A 20,328-nucleotide genomic window follows, 5' to 3' on the forward strand; every position below is an offset into this window, starting at 1 on the left:
ATGGCAGAGCAGGACAATAGTTATGTAAGCTGTAAAAGATAAAACAGGACAATCTCCAAATGAGAAAGATTGCCAGAGAGATCAGAGTCTCTCTCTCTACACATCCACACACGATATTCAAGGAAAGATCATTAGACCTCCTGTCTGCCTGTCTCACTCACTCACTCAGTCCATCTAACTGTCTGTCTGTCTCTCCCTCTCTGTGTCTCTCTCCATCATACAGTCATTCAGGTCTTAGATATTTTTTAGAGGATTTTCCCCCCCCCCCCCCATTTCAAATTAAAAGCCCCACAGAATGAATTCTAACTGGAATGCTTGTGATGAAGCCTCTCATTTTAGTGTCAAACATTATGATTCTGTCTCCTCTCCCCCTCTCTCACCCACCCAGTCCCACCCTTTCAAAATAAAAGCCCCACAAATACAAGATTCAATCCAAGAGTATGAATCTAAAATGCAGAAAAGAGAGTAGCGCTATCTCAATTGAACCTGAATGACACTAAATTCCCCAGTGTCAAATATGCATTGTCAAAGTATATGGACTCTTTCAGAGTTATTACAACAACGGCAAGAGTAATTACTACCAATTTATCGGCCAGTGTTGGTGAAAATAATCAGAGTTAAACTTTTCAGTGTATAATATACAGTGTCAAAGTGCATTGACTCTTTCAGAGATATTACAACAACAGCAAGAGTAAAACGTCCCCCAGTGTTGATGTCATTGTTCACTGCGACAAGACGGTGTTCTCTGGAAAGAACTCTGTACTCTGGTAAGCTCCGCCCCCCTCCTTCTCCTTTCAAACGGATCAGGAGTTTCACCGTGCCGCCATTATGCACTTCTCGACAGACTGTGGTAAGTTTCTCTAAATCACGTATGAAACCAAATTTTGGCATTTCAGCAGAAAATAATAATTCAAATAACTTAATATTGTTGTTGAACATACACTCGTTGTTTTTGTGTCTTGAAATACCGAATAGCAGAGGGCTAACCTGACCGAGTTGAAAGCTAACGTTAGCTCAAATGTGCTCGTACATTAAGTTAGCTAGGCTAATTAGCTAACATCAAACTCCACAATGTGGGCAAGAGAGGTCAATGTGGAGGACTGACAGTGTTGTATTGTTTTCAATGTCCATAGATGACAGTAAAATAGCAAATACTGCGTGTGTGGGGAGTTGTGATATTATCTGGGACAAACCTTCCCTTTGAGTGCATGGGCCCTCCTACAAGGATTCACTTTAAAGCCAATTAGTTTAATTTAATTTATTTTTTGTCTGTTAAACTGAATAAGCACTTTTCAAAGTAACGTGAGCGTTATATTGCTGTCTACATTTATATTCAGTCATTTTTAATGTGTGTTTGACAAAAGCTAGTTAGTGTTAAATTTAACTTCAGTGTTTTCTCAGAATGAATTGTGTTGTAGGTCATAATGTCATTTCACTTTTGCTGTTTTTACAGATGCCATCATGTGATTAAAATAAAAATCGTCGTTTCACAGTTGGAAAAATCTGCGTTGGCCAAGAAACCTGGTGGAGACCATAATGCCAAGGAACACAACTGGACGAAAGGTGACTGAACCTCTGGGGTAATTTAGATATCTCTTCTTCAAGCACATCTGTTCTTCTTCACTTGTGGGAAAGATATATATATTTATTTTAGGGCTGTACTCAACTCAGAACTGTGTCTGTTACAATTTCTGCCAGCAAGACTCGAGTCACTTGTATTTTCTGCATTTACTGTGGTTAAAATAGAGTTATTGTTATTTAACTTAGAGACAACTTTCTATCATCTGCCAAGATACTAATAAATTCCAAACAAGACCTTTACAATAGAGTCATGAGGGCTGTCACTTTAAAATATTGTATCTGTAACTATATGTTTTAACCTCTTAAGCTCCAGCCCTATTTGTAGGCCTCTGCTCGAAAATGGCATACCCACACTAAAGTGACCATAGTTCTGTAACTACAAGGTCTATTTTAATAATTTTTGTTGATATAATCAGATCACAACACTTGTGAGATTGTTCAGATGGGTAATATTGTGTATATGTTGCTGGTTAATATAGTAATGAAGACATTACACAGCTCAAATTGAAAATAATCAGGTTCGCCTGAAAAAAAAGCACTTTTATTGATATAAGGTTGTTGAAATAATGCAGATATCTCCCTAAAAACTCTCCCAAATCATAGCACAACTGATCAGTCGTTGTTGAATAAAGGTTAAAGTGGGATAAAGTGAAGAATAAGAGGCTTTAGTAAAGAGCGGTCAAGCGAGGTCATCATTTTCGAACCAGCTGTTGCAGCTCTTACATTGTACTTTTATATGCTATATATTTCACTTTTTTTAATCACTCATATTATTCAATACATCCAAATACAGCTGTTAGGAATCATTTTGAGATTCCTATCATCAGAGCCTGTTTCTGGCTGTCATCTATAGGATTTTCTCAGTTCATGTGTGTGTATGGGACTGTAGGTCAGCCTATCATCGGTCGATTTCAGTCAATAAGCCCTCCTTCGACGAGTCAGTCTCAGGAAGGCGTGTGTCGAATTTGGTGTTGATTGACAGAAGTTTCAACCAGTAAAGTTGCAAGAAGTGCCTTTCTGATCGCTGGAAGTCTGACCGCTCGCCCATGCTGGATTGACCGCTCTTATTCTGGAAACAGCTCGGACGTAAACAGGATGCAGTTAGCAACAATGACTCCAGCTTTGAAACCGATAATCTGCGACGTTATTGTACTAATTTTTCATAAAACTTGGCCAACAACCCACGATTCTTTTCGGCGGAGGGCAGTATGATGGTACGTTTGACCACTCACAGCTTCGTAGTGCTCCCACGGAGAGAAAAACCGAAGTTATTTACGCGTTTGGCTACGTGTGCTAATGCTATAAAATGTATTGCATGGCTTGGTAGCCGCTAGCATCAGGGTGCATATATTGATTTGCTGTACACATAACGGCGATTTCTGGCCAGGATTTCATGCTTTTATGCCACGTTTTCTAGATGCTTATAAAAGTAGTCTATAGTTGTGTTTGGAGTGTGTAAGAAGTGACTTATATGATAGTGTTGCCCATACGTTGCTGTTTAATCCGGAAAAAAACTGGACCAATCCACAATACTGGCGAACAATAAGGCTATTTTCCGAACAATATTTTCAGGGGTTCTGAGCCAGAGAGCCCCCTTGGGGGCGTGGAGTTTAAGAGGGGAATACCAAATTTGAGTGCAGTTAGATTTACACCATGAGCAGATAAATTGAAATAAAAAAGGTAGAAATCTGTGAATCTCTCCTTTAAAAATGTAATTCAAACACCTGCTGGTATAGAAGACTATCTGTGGCAAATCAAAAATCCAATATTAAATCTAACTGTAGTCAAATTTGATATAACATATAGTTACAGAATTAGTATTTCAAATAAAAAATGACAACCCTATGAATTTAGTTTTTCTCAGTTTTCCCAGCAGCAGTACAATGTCTGGAGGAAGCAGATAATCAGAATATTTAAAGCCAAAATAACATCCCAACTCTTTCAGTGGCCAACCAGATCTTAGTTTGAATTGCTTGGTAGATTACAGATGATAGCGAAGTTTGTTCTTAGGTGAAAAGGACTTGAATTGTACTTGGATGTGTGTATCCTCTAAATGCACTGTAAACACACAGTTTTCAGTGTTTACAGACATTGTTAAGATTGTACTATTCTAAATATACCATGTCTTTTTTCCCATCTTTGAAACTGAAAGTGAGGTTTAATTGTTGTACAATGTAGCACAAATGGGAGTTACACTTGCATCTCTAAACTGATAATGAAAAATTGTATGTAAACTAAATGTTTTTATTTTTAATAAATTATTAAGATATGGATATAATGGTGTTTGTTGTTTTTTCCCCTGCAAACATTTTTAGTTTTATTGTTTGAAGTGTTAGCTGACATGGTAAAGTAGAAAATGCAAAACTCTTAAAAGTGTTCTGTTGAACAGTTAAAAAGGAGTAAATTGAAAATAAGGTGTTGGGTAAGAATTACACTAAGAGAGTAAATATGTTTTAACACTGCAGGAGTCAGTTAAACATCAATACTGTATTTGGAGTAATTTCTTAATCAACACTTAGTGTCAAGTAGGTCCAACACTCATGAAGAGTAACTTAATTAGAGTTAATTTTGATTAACACTCAAAAAGACCTAGTGTCAAATTTAAATAACACTATGAGTGTTATTTACATCATAGTGTCAAATTTGAGTAACACTTCTCAGTGTAGCGTAGTGTAAAATATTAACTCTAACCAGAGTTAAATTGACTCTAAAAATGTAACACTATGTCCAGTGTAGCTTTAACACTCTGTAGATAGGGACCATATGTTCACCGAATCAGTGTTAAAATTGACTCTTTAAGTGTTTCATTGACACTGTCGATTTTACTGTGTACCGGTAACATTGGCGTGTGTATATATATATTGCGATTTCTTCGGGCAGTAGAAGCCACACTGTCAAATTTCTTTATGAATTTTCTAGTTATTATTATTATTATTATTATTATTATTATTAAGCCCGATGGATTACAATCAGTGTGCTTTGGCACAGGCAGTTTTACTGCCTTTGTGCCACAAAGCCACACTGAATTACTTCAGTTTTATTGCCATTGAGATATAGAAAGTTTGACTCTAGAATATTCAAAAAATTTATAATCCCTCTGACTGCTGGCGGCACCCTCTGGCACCCTGCGGCACTCTCTGGCACCCTGCGACACTCTCTGGCACCCTTAAATTTAAGTTTTTTATATATATACTTTTAAATGATAATAAAACGGATGATTTATTTTCATTATTTTAGCCGATTGTTGTGAATGACTATAAAAGTAATAATTTGGAAAGAGTGTATTATGTTCCCTTTTGTTGCAAAACCAGCAAAATCATACTTAAATAAAATGAATGAGAAACAAAAAAGTACAACGTAATTACTCTAAGGATGCAGACAGAGAACAGGTGGCTCCGGTGACTCAACTAAAATCATAAAACTGATTTACGGAAGCTGACCTGTTGTAACAACAATGTGTGTTCTCAGGAAATGTGGCTCCGCCCCCTCAGCTCCGCAGCCTCTTGATGGGTGCCTAACTAGTACCGCTCGCCTGCCACAGCTGACGCTTGCCGCTGAAGTGCCACAGAGTGCCAGTGCCACAAGAAGGATCTCGCTGTCTCTCTAAATGTATGCGTATAATCCATAATGTCATGACACTATTTATGCCTAGATGATGCTATTTTAAGCGTTGATGGAGCAGGTACAATGTTAGTTTAGCACTAATTGATCCAAACTCCACTTTAACAGTTGTTTGCTTGTTGTCTTGCGTCCAGACCTAACAGAGCCTGCATTCAGATGGCAGCAAACTACAAAAGGTCGGAAAACAACTATATGAAATAAAGGCCTCTAATGAAAGCCCATTGGAAATAGAGCAATGCATTATGGGATTAGGATTATCTACAACTATTATATCATAATGTCTCCGATTGTTCAATATGTAACAAAGCTCTATGCAATGATGCTGACCCCCTCACAATAACACAGCCAACAGGCCAGAGGAGAGCATGTATAGCCGTGGATGATGTGTGACGTATAGCGGTGGATGATGTGTGACGTATAGCGTTGGATGATGTGTGACGCATAGCGGTGGATGATGTGTGACGCATAGCGGTGGATGATGTGTGACGCATAGCGGTGGATGATGTGTGACGCATAGCGGTGGATGATGTGTGACGTATAGCGGTGGATGATGTGTGACGCATAGCGGTGGATGTGTGATGTATAGCGGTGGATGATGTGTGACTCAAACAGTTATGTTGAGCTGGTAAACAGTGTTTGATGGCCACAAACCACTGTAAGAACCCTACGGTGTGTGTATTCTCCCTGTCTTCTACTGTAACTCTGCTCTGTGTGATGGAAGCGTTTCACAGCTCTACTGTCTCAGCTGACAGTGTAGTATGTTAATAGCATCGAACCTGTAGCATAGCATACACGGAGCTGGTGGCTCATTGTAACACAGCACTCCTGTAGCCCAGCCATGTCCTCCATCACAATCACAAGCTGTTACGTGTCTGAGAATAGGTTACACGGTCGGTGTGTGTGAGCACGGGCCCGGCGGCTCGCCCCTCTCTTACCATGGCCTCCATCGACTCCCAGCTCTTGGTCTCAGATCCTGACAGGAGGAAATTTTTGGAATTTCCTCTGAAATTCACCTTCAGGTTGATGTAGAATTCCATGGCGCTGCCCGTCCTCGCCTTAATGCATATTACACACGATGGACACGGAGCGCTTTGCCCAACCGACGGAGGTTCAATGGGTTAACTCGCAAATTCGCTCCACTGTGATTTATCAGAGGGGGGGGGGCGTATTCGGTGTTTACATCAGCGTCCTGGGCACGCCCACTATGCACCACGTGTCCGGAACAGAATGGACACTTCCGCTTTGTGCGGAAAGACTAAAAACAGCGCACGAGCCGAGACGAGCCGCTGGAGGACGCGAGAGCATCGCCTGTGATCACATTCAGCAGCTTCAGAAACATCTGTTTCTTTATGCTCAGCTACAAAACTATAACATAAATATAACAATGTTCTTTACAATACAATTATAATAATTCACTGCATTAAGGTCCATGCACGAAGTATAATTCATGTTCCACTGTTCACCTTGTATAATGAACTATGTCAGTTTAGGGGTATTAATAATCTCATTGCTCTACTTGTGTTCATGTAAATGCTCACTGGGACGTGTGAGGTCGTTGTTCACAGCCGATGCTGTGTCTTGTCTGTGTTATTGTCGCATTGAATGAACACGTGCACCAAAACGTCAGCTTGTTCCATTATCAGTGTATAGACAGAGTCCTGCATTGGATATATTACGTAAGTAAAAGAAAGAATAATCAGGGAAGCTTTCAGGAAACTCTTAAAGTATTAAAAGTAAAAGTTTTATAGTATATACTTTGTTTAGTAATGTCTGTTTGAAAATGAGTAAAAAATTGCACATCTTCTAAATTTGGAAGTGAGGTCACAATTTAATTTTAGCCAAATATCACAAATAATATTTTATTAAATGTATTATTTATTTTATTAAAGTCTGTACATTATATGACACATGTCATCATTCACCCATTCATACACTGCTGACAGGGGCTACCATGCAAGGTACCACCTGCCCAATGTTAGTTAGTTGATGGGCAATGTTAAACATTCAGACACCGTCGGCACAGCTAGGAGCAATTTGGGGTTAAGTGTCTTACCCGAGGACACATCGACATGGACTAGTGGAGCCGGGAATCATCCGAGCTCGGCAGCTTCTTGACGGGTGCCGAACTAGTGTCGCTCGCCTGCTGTGGCACCTGACTGCCGCTGAGTGCCACAAAAGTGCCGCTGAGTGCCACAGAGGTGCCAGTGCCACAAGAAGGATCTCGCTCTCGGATTTCCCCCCTCGTCTCTTGTCTTGTCCGTGAATACTCCGTTGTGTCCTGTAAGTTTCCTGTGTTGATTTAATTTCATTAAATACCTGCTTCACGCTACTCTGTCTGGCCTGCATTTGAGTCGTCCACCACACCCCGTGACAACACAACCTACTTTCCATGATACTTTTATAAATCATGATACATTTTTAAAGAGTGAACTAAGTTACCCAACAATATATAAAGTTGATCATTTCTTTCACCTGCAGAGCATGCTACACTGTACATGTTGATGAATCAGTATTAATAATCCCGTAATAATATAAATATGATATAAAACTTTGAAATGAGCCAATCTGCATGATAAGTTCTTATTTTGAGTTATTGTGCTGATAATACTTCAAAATCTGAGTTGCTTCACTTTCTTCAACAATTCTTTGAGGTGAATAATTTGACAATGAACAGACCAGAGGAAATATGTTTCCGTAAAGTTTAGGGAGATAATAAAATCCTGAGTGTTTAACTTGTACTGTGTTAAACTGAGCTAATCAGTGTTGGGATCTGACCCTGCTCTCCTGGCTGGCTGAGACCTTCACACGTGTTTTTCAAACAAAAGGAGCAGCCATGTTCCTTCCTTTCACCAAAACGCCTGACCTGGGGTCTGCAAGAAACCTCATGCCGGATGACCACACCCCCCAGCTCCAGCAGAAACCTGATGCTGGCCCCTCATTGGCCAAGAAAGGGCCCCCCACTGGTTGTGCCACCTGGTTTATAAGCCTGAGCACAGCTAGAATTCTTCCTCTTCCGTCCAGACACCGCCGGTGTAAGGAGATCCACAAGGCTCTCTTCACTCCGGACTCGTCCAGGGGACAAGCAGATCCACAAGGCTCTTCCGTCCAGACATGCTGATGTGAGGAGGTCCACAAGGCCTCTTCCCTCCGGACCTCGTCCTGGCAACAAGAAGATTCACGAGGAGCCGCGGCCTCATCAAATCCTATCAGGTCACATGCAACATTCGCTGGTCGAACAGACTGTGTTTTATTTTGAGTTTTGGATCCTGTAGTGCGAGAACGGATAACTTCTATGCCCCGTTCCCCCTTTTTGTGTACACACCGCCGGCAGAAGGATGATTAACAATCTTTCCTCGCCGAAGATTTCCGGGAAGGACGACCCAAACCTCGTCCCTCAGCCGAAGTTAAAAAGCCCCTCTCTGCAGCGAGGCCGAGTCTGCGCCAGCCAGCCCCAAGGCCGCCCCACCGAGAGTCAGCGACTCATCGAGGACAGAGTGATTCCTACCACTGGAACCAGACCCTACCGAACGAAGCTTCTACAAGTAAGAGTTACTGGTATCTGGGCCTAGCTTAGCTTAGCATTAGCTTAATTTAGCCTATTCGTTATGTTGTTGTTATTCCTGTATCTTGTTACGTTAAGTTACTGTCGTGTTATAACGTGTTATTGCGCCAGCATCGCGGACCACGGAGTCCCGTTATATTGTGTATTTCCTGCTTTACATTAGATCCGTCGCTGCTAGTGGATGTGGAGGTTGTGATTTTATCACTTCAAAGACCAAAACCACAGTGGCGGAGCCTCGTATCGCCGACCGAGTTTCGGGGTGATACAAGAGCAATACTCGCATCTCACCGCAGTGATAAAGATCTGTTTTGTTTTGGGGATTATTTTATTTTGTTTGGTTTTATTCTCTCTTCTTTAAATCAGCTCTGTGAGTGAGATTGAGAACCGCAACTATCACCGCACAAGCGTGACCGGTCGGTTCAGAATCCGACCGCAGAGTTTACGAGTGATCAGCTGTTCCTCACATTCTCACTGCAGCGCCGAGCACCGCGCACAGAGCTCTCTCTCTCTCTCTCTCCCTCTCTTCCTACTAACCCCCACACACATAGTTAGATTCACTGATTTTGGGTGAACCTCTCAGACACGTGGTCGCGTAATCTGTTGTCCCAACCCACATTGTGCGCCGTCCCACGTGGTTACACGTAGCCACCTCTCAGCTATCTTGTCGCGGGTGTAATAGTACTCAGACTATTGACATTATGAGTGAACACTAATTATGAGACTTAGTTTTATTGTTTGGTTATTGGTCCCTGTTCGCAGGGTGGTGCCCCGTTATTATTAATAATCATTAATAATTGTTACTGACATTAATAATTCTATTGATGTGAAGAATTTAGTTTCTTAGATGCTGATAACCCAAACACGCTCCTCTACGTTCCCAACATCAGCTAGCTGTTAGATGTGGTTACCTTATCGTTCACCGACGGTTAAGCTCGCTAACTAGCTTTGAGTAAAGTGCTTTTCTTCCAGGAGAAAGTGAGTGGTTCACACAGTGGAGTGAGTGAACACGTTCTATGGAGCCTCACCGGACGTTCCGTCTCTGCATAAATCAGATTGTTTAATCATGACATTATAGCCCACGTTCATTTGGCTATTCCGAGCTGACATCACGGGGTCGCCACCTAGTTGCTGGCACGTAATTAGTATGAGATATGTTTATTATGATCACCTGTTATGACATGTGTAACATTAACACATGTTTGTAATATTGTGTCATGCATGCCCAGCCTGCATGGCCGGACAATATAGCATGAATTAATATCAATCAGAACACAAAGAGCAAAACAACTGACTGAATAAATGGTTGCAGCATGGTTTAATGATTGTATTTGGTTTAGAAGTTTTACACTTTTTCCCTTATACCAATGAATCATTTTTAATGTCTTCTTCTAAACTTGCACCACATCACAGTAAAAATGTGCAATTATTGCAGTGAACAAGTGCTACTTCAGTCCCAGTAGAGCCACCTCAGGATAAATTAGACAAACAACCACACACCCATCCCTTCAGTTCATCCCGCGAGCATTGAACACATCACACATTGGCAATAATCAACATTGCCTCTGTATACATGGCATTATATCTGCATGTGATTCCAAACACAACAGAGACATCCTTAATTTCACCTCTCCCTCCTGCAAGCACTCCCTCCTATTGGTCAGTGGGGTCTGGTGGCCACTGTTATGTGAAGCGGGGGGGATGTAGGGGCCGTTGTTGGTACATGGACTGCTATCTGGAAGAAGTACATCTGAAAAAAAATGAAAAAATGTACTATTCCCTTAAGGTTAAATGTGTACAACTGATAGGCCTCATCCTTGTAGCGTACTTACCTTACAGCCGATAGCTAGCAGTGTGTGCAAAACCACTATGGTCACAACTGTAGCCACTGACATCACCTTGGTGTCATCACGGACAACAGGCCAGAAGGTGAGGACCAGGACGGAGCCAGAGATCACCATGGCAAACAGGATCAGTGTCCAGCGCAGCCACTCAAATGGAATGATCCACAGAACCTGGAAATGACAGAGTTACATGTTGGTCAGTGATGTATCAGTGTGCTTTCAGACCGAACATGTTTGGTTCATTTCAATCAAATTGGGTTTATTTAGGCTGATGTGAAACCTGCTAATCAAACTCTCTTGCAGACTAAACAACTGGACCATGTCTGCCTGAAAAGAGGGGTACCAGTCAGCTTCCAAGAGTCCGCAAGGAATGGACCAACTCCAGGATGAGTATATGTGATTTTGACATGAATTCAAACAACTGTACTATTAAATTCACCTAAAGATAGTGAAGTGTTAGGTCTGTATAATAGATGTCTAGCCCAATGTATAGCCTGTGTAAGATCCCTTGGTACCATGGATCTGATAGATGGGCCAGATATTGAACAACCGAATATTGGATATAGATCCATGTTGTGCTCCTCTGGCACGACTGGCCTAAGACAATGTGAAACTAAATGAAACCTCTGCACTAAAATCAGGCAAAATAGTTTTGTTAATTGTTCTTGCGGTTCAATTTTTGTGGAGGCATTACGATACATTACTATAAGTTCCACTTAGCAACTTGCCTGATATCAGGGAGATATCAACTCGTTACACTGTTTTCATCTTCAGTGCCTCCACTCTAATCGACTGCCACAAGGGGGGTTGGGGTTCGATTGTACCTAACCAATCACTAGAGGCAAACGTATCAGCCCAAATCTAATGTAATTTTAAGTGGAGTTGTCGGGCTTTATTATATTTAATGGAGAAACTGCTGTTTCATTATCCGATGCCAGACTAATCAGTCCACTTGGTGAAGTGGTTGAATACAAAGGTCTGGACCAAGGCACCTTAGTAACTGCATGGGGCTGTCAATCATATGACACAATCTATTTCAACAGGTGGAGTTTTTTCCCCAGTCGTCATGGAATTGTAGATGTTCAAATTTAAACTTCTTTGAGCACTTCAAGGGCTTCATCCTCTGGACGAAGATGAAGAAGTAGGGACAGAAAGAAAAGGGCAGACTGATGTTATAAATAATGTTTCTGTTCTTTCAATCACTGAGGACGACTGTTGCAGCAAAGAGAGGCTTTGCTGGATCACAAAATACATTAATATATATAATAATGATATTTGCGCCTGCACTTCTCTGTTTACTCTTCTGAATATGCTTTTTACCAGGCTGAGAGATAGCAAGTTGTTGGGGTAATTTAGAATTAGTTTTTTACCCTTGTGTCATCTTTACACTGAAGTTTAATGCCAATTGACATGGTGCTCTATCCTGGGATATGTGTCTGTGTAAAGACAGCTTATTGTGACCCTGACATCCATCAGTCAAACTCAGGAGAGAGTAAAGGACTCACCGAGGTGGGGATATAGATGAAGAGAGAGTAGCCGTAGACACACACCGTCTCCAGAAAGGAATAGCCCCCGACCTGCCTCTCAGCCCCTTGCCGCCAGGTCAGAAAACCCCATAAACCAATCGGCACCAGCCAGGCGTACATGAAGATCACAACTGCTGCTATGGTCACTGTTCGCGAAAAGCAGGACAAATAAAGCAGACTCAGCATGACTCAGTAAAACTAAGACAGACTATTCAGGTGAGTTAAAGACCCTGTGGATGACTGACCTCTGTGGAACTGTGGTCTGTAGTGGTAGGAGGGGTTTCCCATCTCACTGAGGAAGGTGGACAAGTTCCCACTGATCACTACTGAGAACACCAGTGTAACACAGATCCAGAATGGTCCTACACACACACACACACACACACACACACACACACAAACAAACACACACACACACACTTTACTATACATGAAGACCTTTAGTGACTGCTTTCATTTCCTAACAACCAACCTTCCAAACTAACCGTCAGCACCAAATGCCTACTGTAACTGGTACCATGTAAATCTCATTCCAGCCTAAATCAGAGTCCTAAACTGGCCCTTTAAAGACGGAAGAAACAAAAAAAGTTGTGGAGGATTTTCTCTGCCTTTTGATTATTCTGAGCATACAAGTCTGTTATGAAACAACTGACATTTATATCACCTTATTTCCCGGGAATTCTTACAAAATCTAAACCTTTTCCGCAGGAAAGATTTAGAGAAGAAATTTGAGCATTTTATCCCAGATATATAAAAACTGTTCAGAGGATAGAGAATAACAAACATAACAGAGGACGGATGTATTGTACATGATCAGGCTGTGATCATATCCCAACAGTAACAGTGTTCAGATACTTTCCTTTACTTTGTGATATGGAGAGTGTACAGTGTCTCTACTTATAGAAGTGCAGATACATCCAGAGAACCTCTCTTTCACCTTGCCTCATTACTCAACAGGAGACTGCTGCTGCGCAACATTCAGCATTCATTGTGACAGCCTATAGCTGTTGTGGTGAGCAGGAAGTTTGCAGTGGAGATGTCTGTGATAGGGTACATCCCAAGTGTCTTAATTGTCGTTTCCTCGCTCCTCGATTGAACCGGACGTTGTTCTGCGCCGCCATATTGACGGCCGTCCCAAAGCTCTTATTTCTGCTCTGAGCGAGGAGGGATCTCTGAGGAGCAGTGGTGTACAGTAACAAAGTAGAAATACTTCGTTACTGTACTTAAGTCGTTTTTTTGGATATCTGTACTTTACTTTACTATTTATATTTCTGTTGACTTTTACTTTTACTTCACTACATTTTGCAAAGAAAACTGATACTTTTACTCCGATACATTTCCCCTGAAACCTTTGTTACTCGCTACAAAATCAAATCTATCTTTAGAAACAAAATGAATCATGAGACCAACGTCGGGGACTGTGGTGGAACACAGACTGCAAGCAAGCAGGTTTGGCGAATCAGTGGTCCTAGCTTGCAAGTTAAATCGTTGGTTAATCACGTTAATGCGCAATTGCAAACAAGTGCTCTCAAAGCCGCGGCGTTTTGATTCCCAGTGATGCCCAGGATGCTATATGCTATAGCTAGCGAGCGACTACATTAATATAATTCCACTCTACGATGACTGATTTCATGATGGAAGCAGAAATGGAAGCACCTGCTACTCCCGCAACAAACGACGGTGGTGACGAAGACCAACACCCGTGGATCGCTAGCGAGTTAGTGAGCTGAGGAAGTGTTGACAGTTGTTTGGAGCCGCGAGAGCGCAGCATTAGGGTTAGTATTAGTGTTAGCATTAGGGGAATCCTTCCCAGCTGTGTGCAAGTTGTCTGTGAAGCTGAACACACCTCTACCTGCCTCAGCGGCCTGTGAAAGGCTATTTAGCATCGCAGGACTAGTCTTCAGCCCAAGAAGAGCGAGACTGAATTCTCGCAATTTTGAAAACCAACTTCTTTTGAAGATGAACAGGACATTTTTCAGTTTCAAGGAATGATTGGGTTGTTACTTTCGGTGCTGCTTTAGTATTGATCATGTTTTGATATTTGAGTCATTTTGTGGATGGTCAGATGGAGTTATGATGGTAGCAGTCGCCCAATTGCAGCTTGAGCAAAACCTTTGCCTATTGTGTTCAAATCAGGCCCATAGGAGTTCACAAGGCAGGTGTCCTTCCTCACAACACTGACCTGATGCATCAAGTGGATATTTTTTGCTGAACACAATATTATGCATTTGCCCTCTACATCATCTAGTCGGAATGAGCATACTTATAAACGCACTGTTACAACTCCTTCATAGTGTCATATTGCTTTTCGGAGAATTATGATGATAAGTTCATAGTAGATGCAAAAGTATACTTATGTACAATATATTATGTTGAACATTGTTGCTCCTGGATGGATCACAGCCAACCCAATTATTTTCAACACAGCTCCATGTCCTTGGGCATGGTGGCCACAGCACTTAAAAGAATAAACTTCATAATTCTGAGCCTTTGCTTTTTTATTAACAGCATTTACTTGTACTTTTACTTTCAGTAGTTAAGTACATTTAATATCAGAAAATTACTTTTGATGCTTCAGTACAATAAATATCAGATACTTTAAGACTTTTACTCAAGTAGTATTCTAATAGGTGACTTTTACTGGAGTCATTTTCCAGTAAGGTATCTTTACTTTTACTCAAGTATGGCTTTTGGGTACTTTGCTGAGGAGCCATGAGCCAGGACGCACGAATAAATCAATTCCAGTGTTCAAGAGAAACAATAATGATATTCTGGGTTATTTAATATCGATGTCACAATCTGAATTTCCAAACGTACAGACGCAAATAATTCATAAAGAAGACGATCGCATTCCTCCGGTAGAAATGGATCCTGATCTTATAAACAGAACACAGGACACAGTTTGTTAACAGACTACAGAGAGAAACACCTCTACAGTGGTGATTACTGTGTGTTTTTATTAGTTATTAGTATTATTAGTTACTGTTATTAAGTACAGTGATCATGTGAACACACACAAACTTATCAAAAGTCTCTCCAGCTGTTAAAGCTGACTGACAGCTGATCCAGCTGTGATCATCAGCACCGTCATCAGAAACAGACGTCGCTTCACGTGACGCAACTGAGGAAAGAACGTCTCATGTCTCTTAAAACATATTTCCTTGTTTCCTCTCTCCTCACATGGTTTCCTTGCAGAAAGGATGCAAGTGAGGGAAAAAGTGTCGATGTGTCCTTGAGCAAGACACTTAACCCCAAAAATTGCTCCCGTAGTTGTGCCTACGGTATAGAAATGTGATAGAATCTGAATTGTAAGTCGCTTTGGATAAAAGCGTCTGCTAAATGACTGTAATGTAATGAAACGGGGATGCAGTTAAGAGACTTAATGTTCCCGTAGTTGTGTGTTTCTGAAAAAAGAAGACAATGACTTTCTTCAATGTCCTTTATGCTTTTACTCTCAACAACCTCCATTGGCTTCAGAAACTTGGAAGAGAAATGACAAGCAGCCCATGCTGACCACGCATACTTCTAGTCTACACCTGGTATCTCAGCAGCTGCAGCCTACAGTTTAACTGCATACGTCACAACCCCTTAACACACAACTATAAACCCATCTACAACGTACGGCCTTTAAATCCAGAGAACATTAGGAATAATAAAAGGGAAAGTACAATATAATACATTGAACACGTCACCGCTGGCTTACCATATAGATCTGGGCTACTCCTAAGGTGGTGTTTGATAAAGTTTCTTCCAGGTAATGGCATCACTGAGCCCTTAACTCTGTCCAGTACCTGCATCAAATGATGGGGTGTCAAGCAGAAGTAATCGTCATGATCAAATATGTAAATGTCTTCCTCTGAGATTGGTTTATCATTAAAAGAAAATCACATGTATGAATTGTTCATATGAACAGTGTAGTTGTAGAGAGGATGGGGTTCATACCTGCTCTGTGTCCACATTGAAGAAAGACTGATAGTAGTCAAAGGTCCAGAAGCCACCAGCTGGTTTCTGTCCTCCTAACAGCTGGAAGCACACACACATCTGTCAGCTGCTGTCCACTCAAAACATCAAGACTCTTTGAGAACCTGTGTCATGGTGACACAAGTCAACACACGCACCTCTGAACTCTCCTCCTGACCCTCCTCGTCCTCTGAGAGGTCTAGCTTCACATCCTCTCCTCCTCCTCCTCCCGCTGCTGCTGTAGTGATGGTGTTTGAGGCAGACGTACTGAGTGTGGAGGCCCCCGGGTCTGCAGACAACAGCTCTGCTGCCTCCTCAAACTCTACAGACATGCATCAAGAAACACTGGGAGTTAATACTAGAGCAGGCCCAGGTCGTACACACAAACTGTTCTACTCCAGGGACCTGTACCGCCAAGTCCGTTCACCTTAGTCTGGCTCTCTCCCTCTGCACCATACAGATGTTGCTATTCATGCTCATTGTTGGTCGTTCACTAAACCTTTTTCACTTGTTTTCTATTAGGTTACTAATTAACAGACAAACTGATTAAAACATTACGGTGGGATTGTTTGAGGTGATCCATCCCAGTGAGTCGCCTTTATTCTTTCTGTCAAAGTCACATGATCTTTGTGCAGTGATGGGACTGTCTCCAAGGTTCCTAAAACAAGCACTGCATTGATAGGTCGTGTTGTCAGAAAATATCATCTCAAACATAAGCAGTCAGCAGAAGAGCTGTTGTGAACACAGGATCAGGTAAATTTGGTAATTTCTTGTATTCAAAAGGATCCTCAGCACCCAACTCATCAGATAAATAGAACATACATACATAAGCCTTACAGACTTACTACAAACATGTTACGTCAACAAGTTGGCAGTGTTGTTCAGTTAGTGTTCAAATAGTCCTTCATCCTGTTTTAAAAGTATTGCATGCTTATAAAATAATGTAGTTGAAGTGTCTCTGTAGGTCACACCAAGATGAGAGTGCAAACACCTTAAAAGCACTTTCACCAAAAACGATGCAGATCTGAGGAACGATGTACATAAGCTGTCCACATGATTAAAGGTTGCACCTCCAGAAGGTTCTGGGAGTCAGTAGAGAACACAGATATAGAGGCATTTCATGCAATATGGCCTCATACAGAAGAGAGGATAAACCAGTTCCAGAGCATGATTTACTGAATCTAACATTTCCAATATTAATATGAACTTGCATGCATATAAAATATCACCATAATCCATTGCTGATAAGTGTTTCTTGAACTATTTGTTTCCTTGCAGCAGAAGAAAAACAGAATAGAATAGAAACCAAACTTCACAGTTTCTTCATAAGACACTTGATATGATGATTAAAAGACAATTGTCTTAAAAAAATGGCATACAGTTGTGTGAAAAAGTGTTTTCCCCCGTCCTGATTTTTTTGCATGTTTGTCACACTTAAATGTTTCAGATCATCAAACAAATTTAAATATTAGACAAAGATAACACAAGTAAACACAAAATACAGTTTTTAAATGAAGGTTTTTATTATTAAGGGGGAAAAAAATCCAAACCTACATGGCCCTGTGTGAAAAAGTGATTGCCCCCTAAACCCAATAACTGGTTGGGCCACCCTTAGCAGCAACAACTGCAATCAAGCGTTTGCGATAACTGGAAATGAGTCTTTTACAGCGCTGTAGAGGAATTTTGGCCCACTCATCTTTGCAGAATTGTTGTAATTCAGCCACATTGGAGGGTTTTCGAGCATGAACCGCCTTTTTAAGGTCATGCCACAGCATCTCAATCGGATTCAGGTCGGGACTTTGACTAGGCCACTCCAAAGTCTTCATTTTGTTTTTCTTAAGCCATTCAGAGGTGGACTTGCTGGTGTGTTTTGGATCATTGTCCTGCTGCAGAACCCAAGTGCGCTTCAGCTTGAGGTCACGAACAGATGGCCGGACATTCTCCTTCAGGATTTTTTGGTAGACAGCAGAATTCATGGTTCCATTTACCACAGCAAGTCTTCCAGGTCCTGAAGCAGCAAAACAGCCCCAGACCATCACACTACCACCACCATATTTTACTGTTGGTATGATGTTCCTTTTCTGAAATGCCGTGTTACTTTTACACCAGATGTAATGGGACATACACCTTCCAAAAAGGTCTCGTCAGTCCACAGAGTATTTTCCCAAAAGTCTTGGGGACTATCAAGATGTTTTCTGGCAAAACTGAGACGAGCCTTTATGTTCTTTTTGCTCAGCAGTGGTTTTCGTCTTGGAACTCTGCCATGCAGGCCATTTTTGCCCAGTCTCTTTCTTATGGTGGAGTCATGAACACTGACCTTAATTGAGACAAGTGAGGCCTGTAGTTCTTTGGATGTTGTTCTGGGGTCTTTTGTGACCTCTTGGATGAGTCGTCGCTGCGCTCTTGGGGTAATTTTGGTCGGCCGGCCACTCCTGGGAAGGTTCACCACTGTTCCATGTTTTCGCCATTTGTGGATAATGGCTCTCACTGTGGTTCGCTGGAGTCCCAAAGCTTTAGAAATGGCTTTGTAACCTTTTCCAGACTGATAGATCTCAATTACTTCGTTTCTCATTTGTTCCTGAATTTCTTTGCATCGCAGCATGATGTCTAGCTTTTGAGGATCTTTTGGTCTACCTCACTTTGTCAGGCAGGTCCTATTTAAGTGATTTCTTGATTGAGAACAGGTGTGGCAGTAATCAGGCCTGGATGTGGCTAGAGAAATTGAACTCAGCTTTCCAAAGATGTGATAAACCACAGTTAATTTATGTTTTAACAGGGGGGGGCAATCACTTTTTCACACAGGGCCATGTAGGTTTGGATTTCCCCCCCCCCCCTTAATAGTAAAAACCTTCATTTAAAAACTGCATTTTGTGTTTACTTGTGTTATCTTTGTCTAATATTTAAATTTGTTTGATGATCTGAAACATTTAAGTGTGACAAACATGCAAAAAAATAAGAAATCAGGAAGGGGGCAAACACTTTCACACAATTGTGTGTATATATATATATATATATATGTAAGTATTTTAAGTTACAATCTGATACACACCTTTCAGCTGTCTACCGTCAGAATCATTTCAAGTCTCAGTTCACATAGATTCCTCTGAACAACAGTAAAAGCAGATTGCAGTTCTTTAATCACACTCGCTTCAGATGAAGCAGGTCGATACATAACACAATATTTCTTTATTAACAATGCTGCCTTCCTCTGTCAGGAAAACACATCCATGTTATTGTTACTCTGCTAACTCAAGTTATTCATCACAGGCATCATCCAGAGACAGCTTGTAGTTAAACACATTATCTATCAACGTCATCTCCATTCAGTCCCATGTGACATCGTCCACAATCCTTGTGCATTTGGTACAAACTTTATTTTGATATGAATATATTTAGATTATTTCCAATTTGCTTGAAAAAAAGAATATATGCATTTTGAAAGCCAGAGTTAAGCTTGAGAGAGGAGACATGAGACATGGATGTGAGGAGGGAATGCCAGACGAAGAGAAAACAAGCACAGCAGCTGTACGCACATTGAAATGACAGGCTTTACCTTGGAACTGTAGATCATTAGGACTAGCCATGGCTTCAGTGATCGGACAGCAATCTCATGTGAGACCTAGAAGGAGATGAACACTTAGGTCAGATACATTCTACTAGGGTTCTAGATCTCTTTAAAGATCAAGAATCTGTTCAAGCAGCAAGCTCATATACCAAGATACTTTACGGATACAGTTCTTTTCAGTAATGTCAAAAGTCATCGAGACAGTTAGAATTGTGCCATACATTCGTCCTCTAACAGTTTAACGAGCTGACCGCAGCAGGATGTCTCTGATGATAGCAGCTGTGACAGCTAACGTTAGAATACGTTCACACTCGCACTCATATTTCTCATTTGTTTGAAGACATAAACGTACCTAACAGTACACGTAGGTTAATCAATTGACAGAAAGTAGTCATACACTGCTAACGCCTGTCTTTCTTAACTAGCGGCAGTGCTGTGAGGCGGTCTGCTCCATGGTTAGTCTGCTAGGTTAGCATCCTGTACACGTCATCCGTAAACAAAGCTGTCACGTGAACCATCTTCTTTTTAAAAGGTTTGTTGATTTTGTAAATATAGCATACGGTGTAATGCAAAGTTATGCAACACATCGTTATGGCTGTTCAAAATAGACATTACATATTTTCATAATATTGTTACTAATGACAAAAAAATAATATCGGTTTAAGTGACAGC

The 20,328-nt window shown here is 41.2% G+C and overlaps 2 protein-coding genes across 6 annotated transcripts in view; both read right to left on the bottom strand.

The window, feature by feature from the left end:
* The window catches only part of nbr1b (NBR1 autophagy cargo receptor b), a 57,647-nt gene extending 51,271 nt beyond the window's left edge, over positions 1-6,376 (bottom strand). For 3 of the 4 annotated variants that reach the window (XM_031877948.1, XM_031877945.1, XM_031877947.1), the window contains exon 1: positions 6,138-6,375. In XM_031877948.1, coding sequence (XP_031733808.1) covers positions 6,138-6,239 — 102 coding nt within the window. In that variant the 5' untranslated portion in view covers positions 6,240-6,375. Of the gene's footprint in view, positions 1-6,137 lie in introns of all 4 variants that reach the window. The other variant, XM_031877946.1, reaches the window with a different exon arrangement.
* A 3,243-nt stretch (positions 6,377-9,619) lies between these two features.
* Positions 9,620-20,163, bottom strand: yipf2 (Yip1 domain family, member 2). 2 transcript variants are annotated; one of them, XM_031877964.1, is made up of 9 exons: positions 20,009-20,163; positions 19,645-19,710; positions 16,250-16,413; positions 16,074-16,154; positions 15,835-15,922; positions 12,377-12,493; positions 12,111-12,277; positions 10,594-10,776; positions 9,620-10,511 (listed from the first exon to the last, which is right to left on the bottom strand). In XM_031877964.1, exons 2-9 carry the CDS (start codon positions 19,673-19,675, stop codon positions 10,422-10,424), a joined length of 921 nt encoding a protein of 306 aa, XP_031733824.1. In that variant the 5' UTR covers positions 19,676-19,710; positions 20,009-20,163; the 3' UTR covers positions 9,620-10,421. The 2 variants fall into 2 exon arrangements, with proteins under 2 accessions (XP_031733824.1, XP_031733825.1); XM_031877965.1 differs by lacking the exon at positions 20,009-20,163 and adding an exon at positions 19,878-20,000.
* Positions 20,164-20,328: the final 165 nt, after the last annotated feature.

Source organism: Anarrhichthys ocellatus, unplaced genomic scaffold (genome assembly GCF_004355925.1).
Source record: "Anarrhichthys ocellatus isolate YVR2014 unplaced genomic scaffold, GSC_Weel_1.0 scaffold156, whole genome shotgun sequence".
Classification (NCBI taxonomy): Eukaryota; Metazoa; Chordata; class Actinopteri; order Perciformes; family Anarhichadidae; genus Anarrhichthys; species Anarrhichthys ocellatus.

Coding starts and splice junctions, on each gene's coding strand:
- yipf2 (XM_031877964.1), bottom strand. CDS start 19,675: ATGGCTAGTCCTAATGATCTACAGTTCCAAG. Junction 16,414..19,644: donor TAATGATCTACAGTTCCAAG/GTAAAGCCTGTC, acceptor GCATGTCTGTAG/AGTTTGAGGAGGCAGCAGAG. Junction 15,923..16,073: donor TCAATGTGGACACAGAGCAG/GTATGAACCCCA, acceptor CATTTGATGCAG/GTACTGGACAGAGTTAAGGG.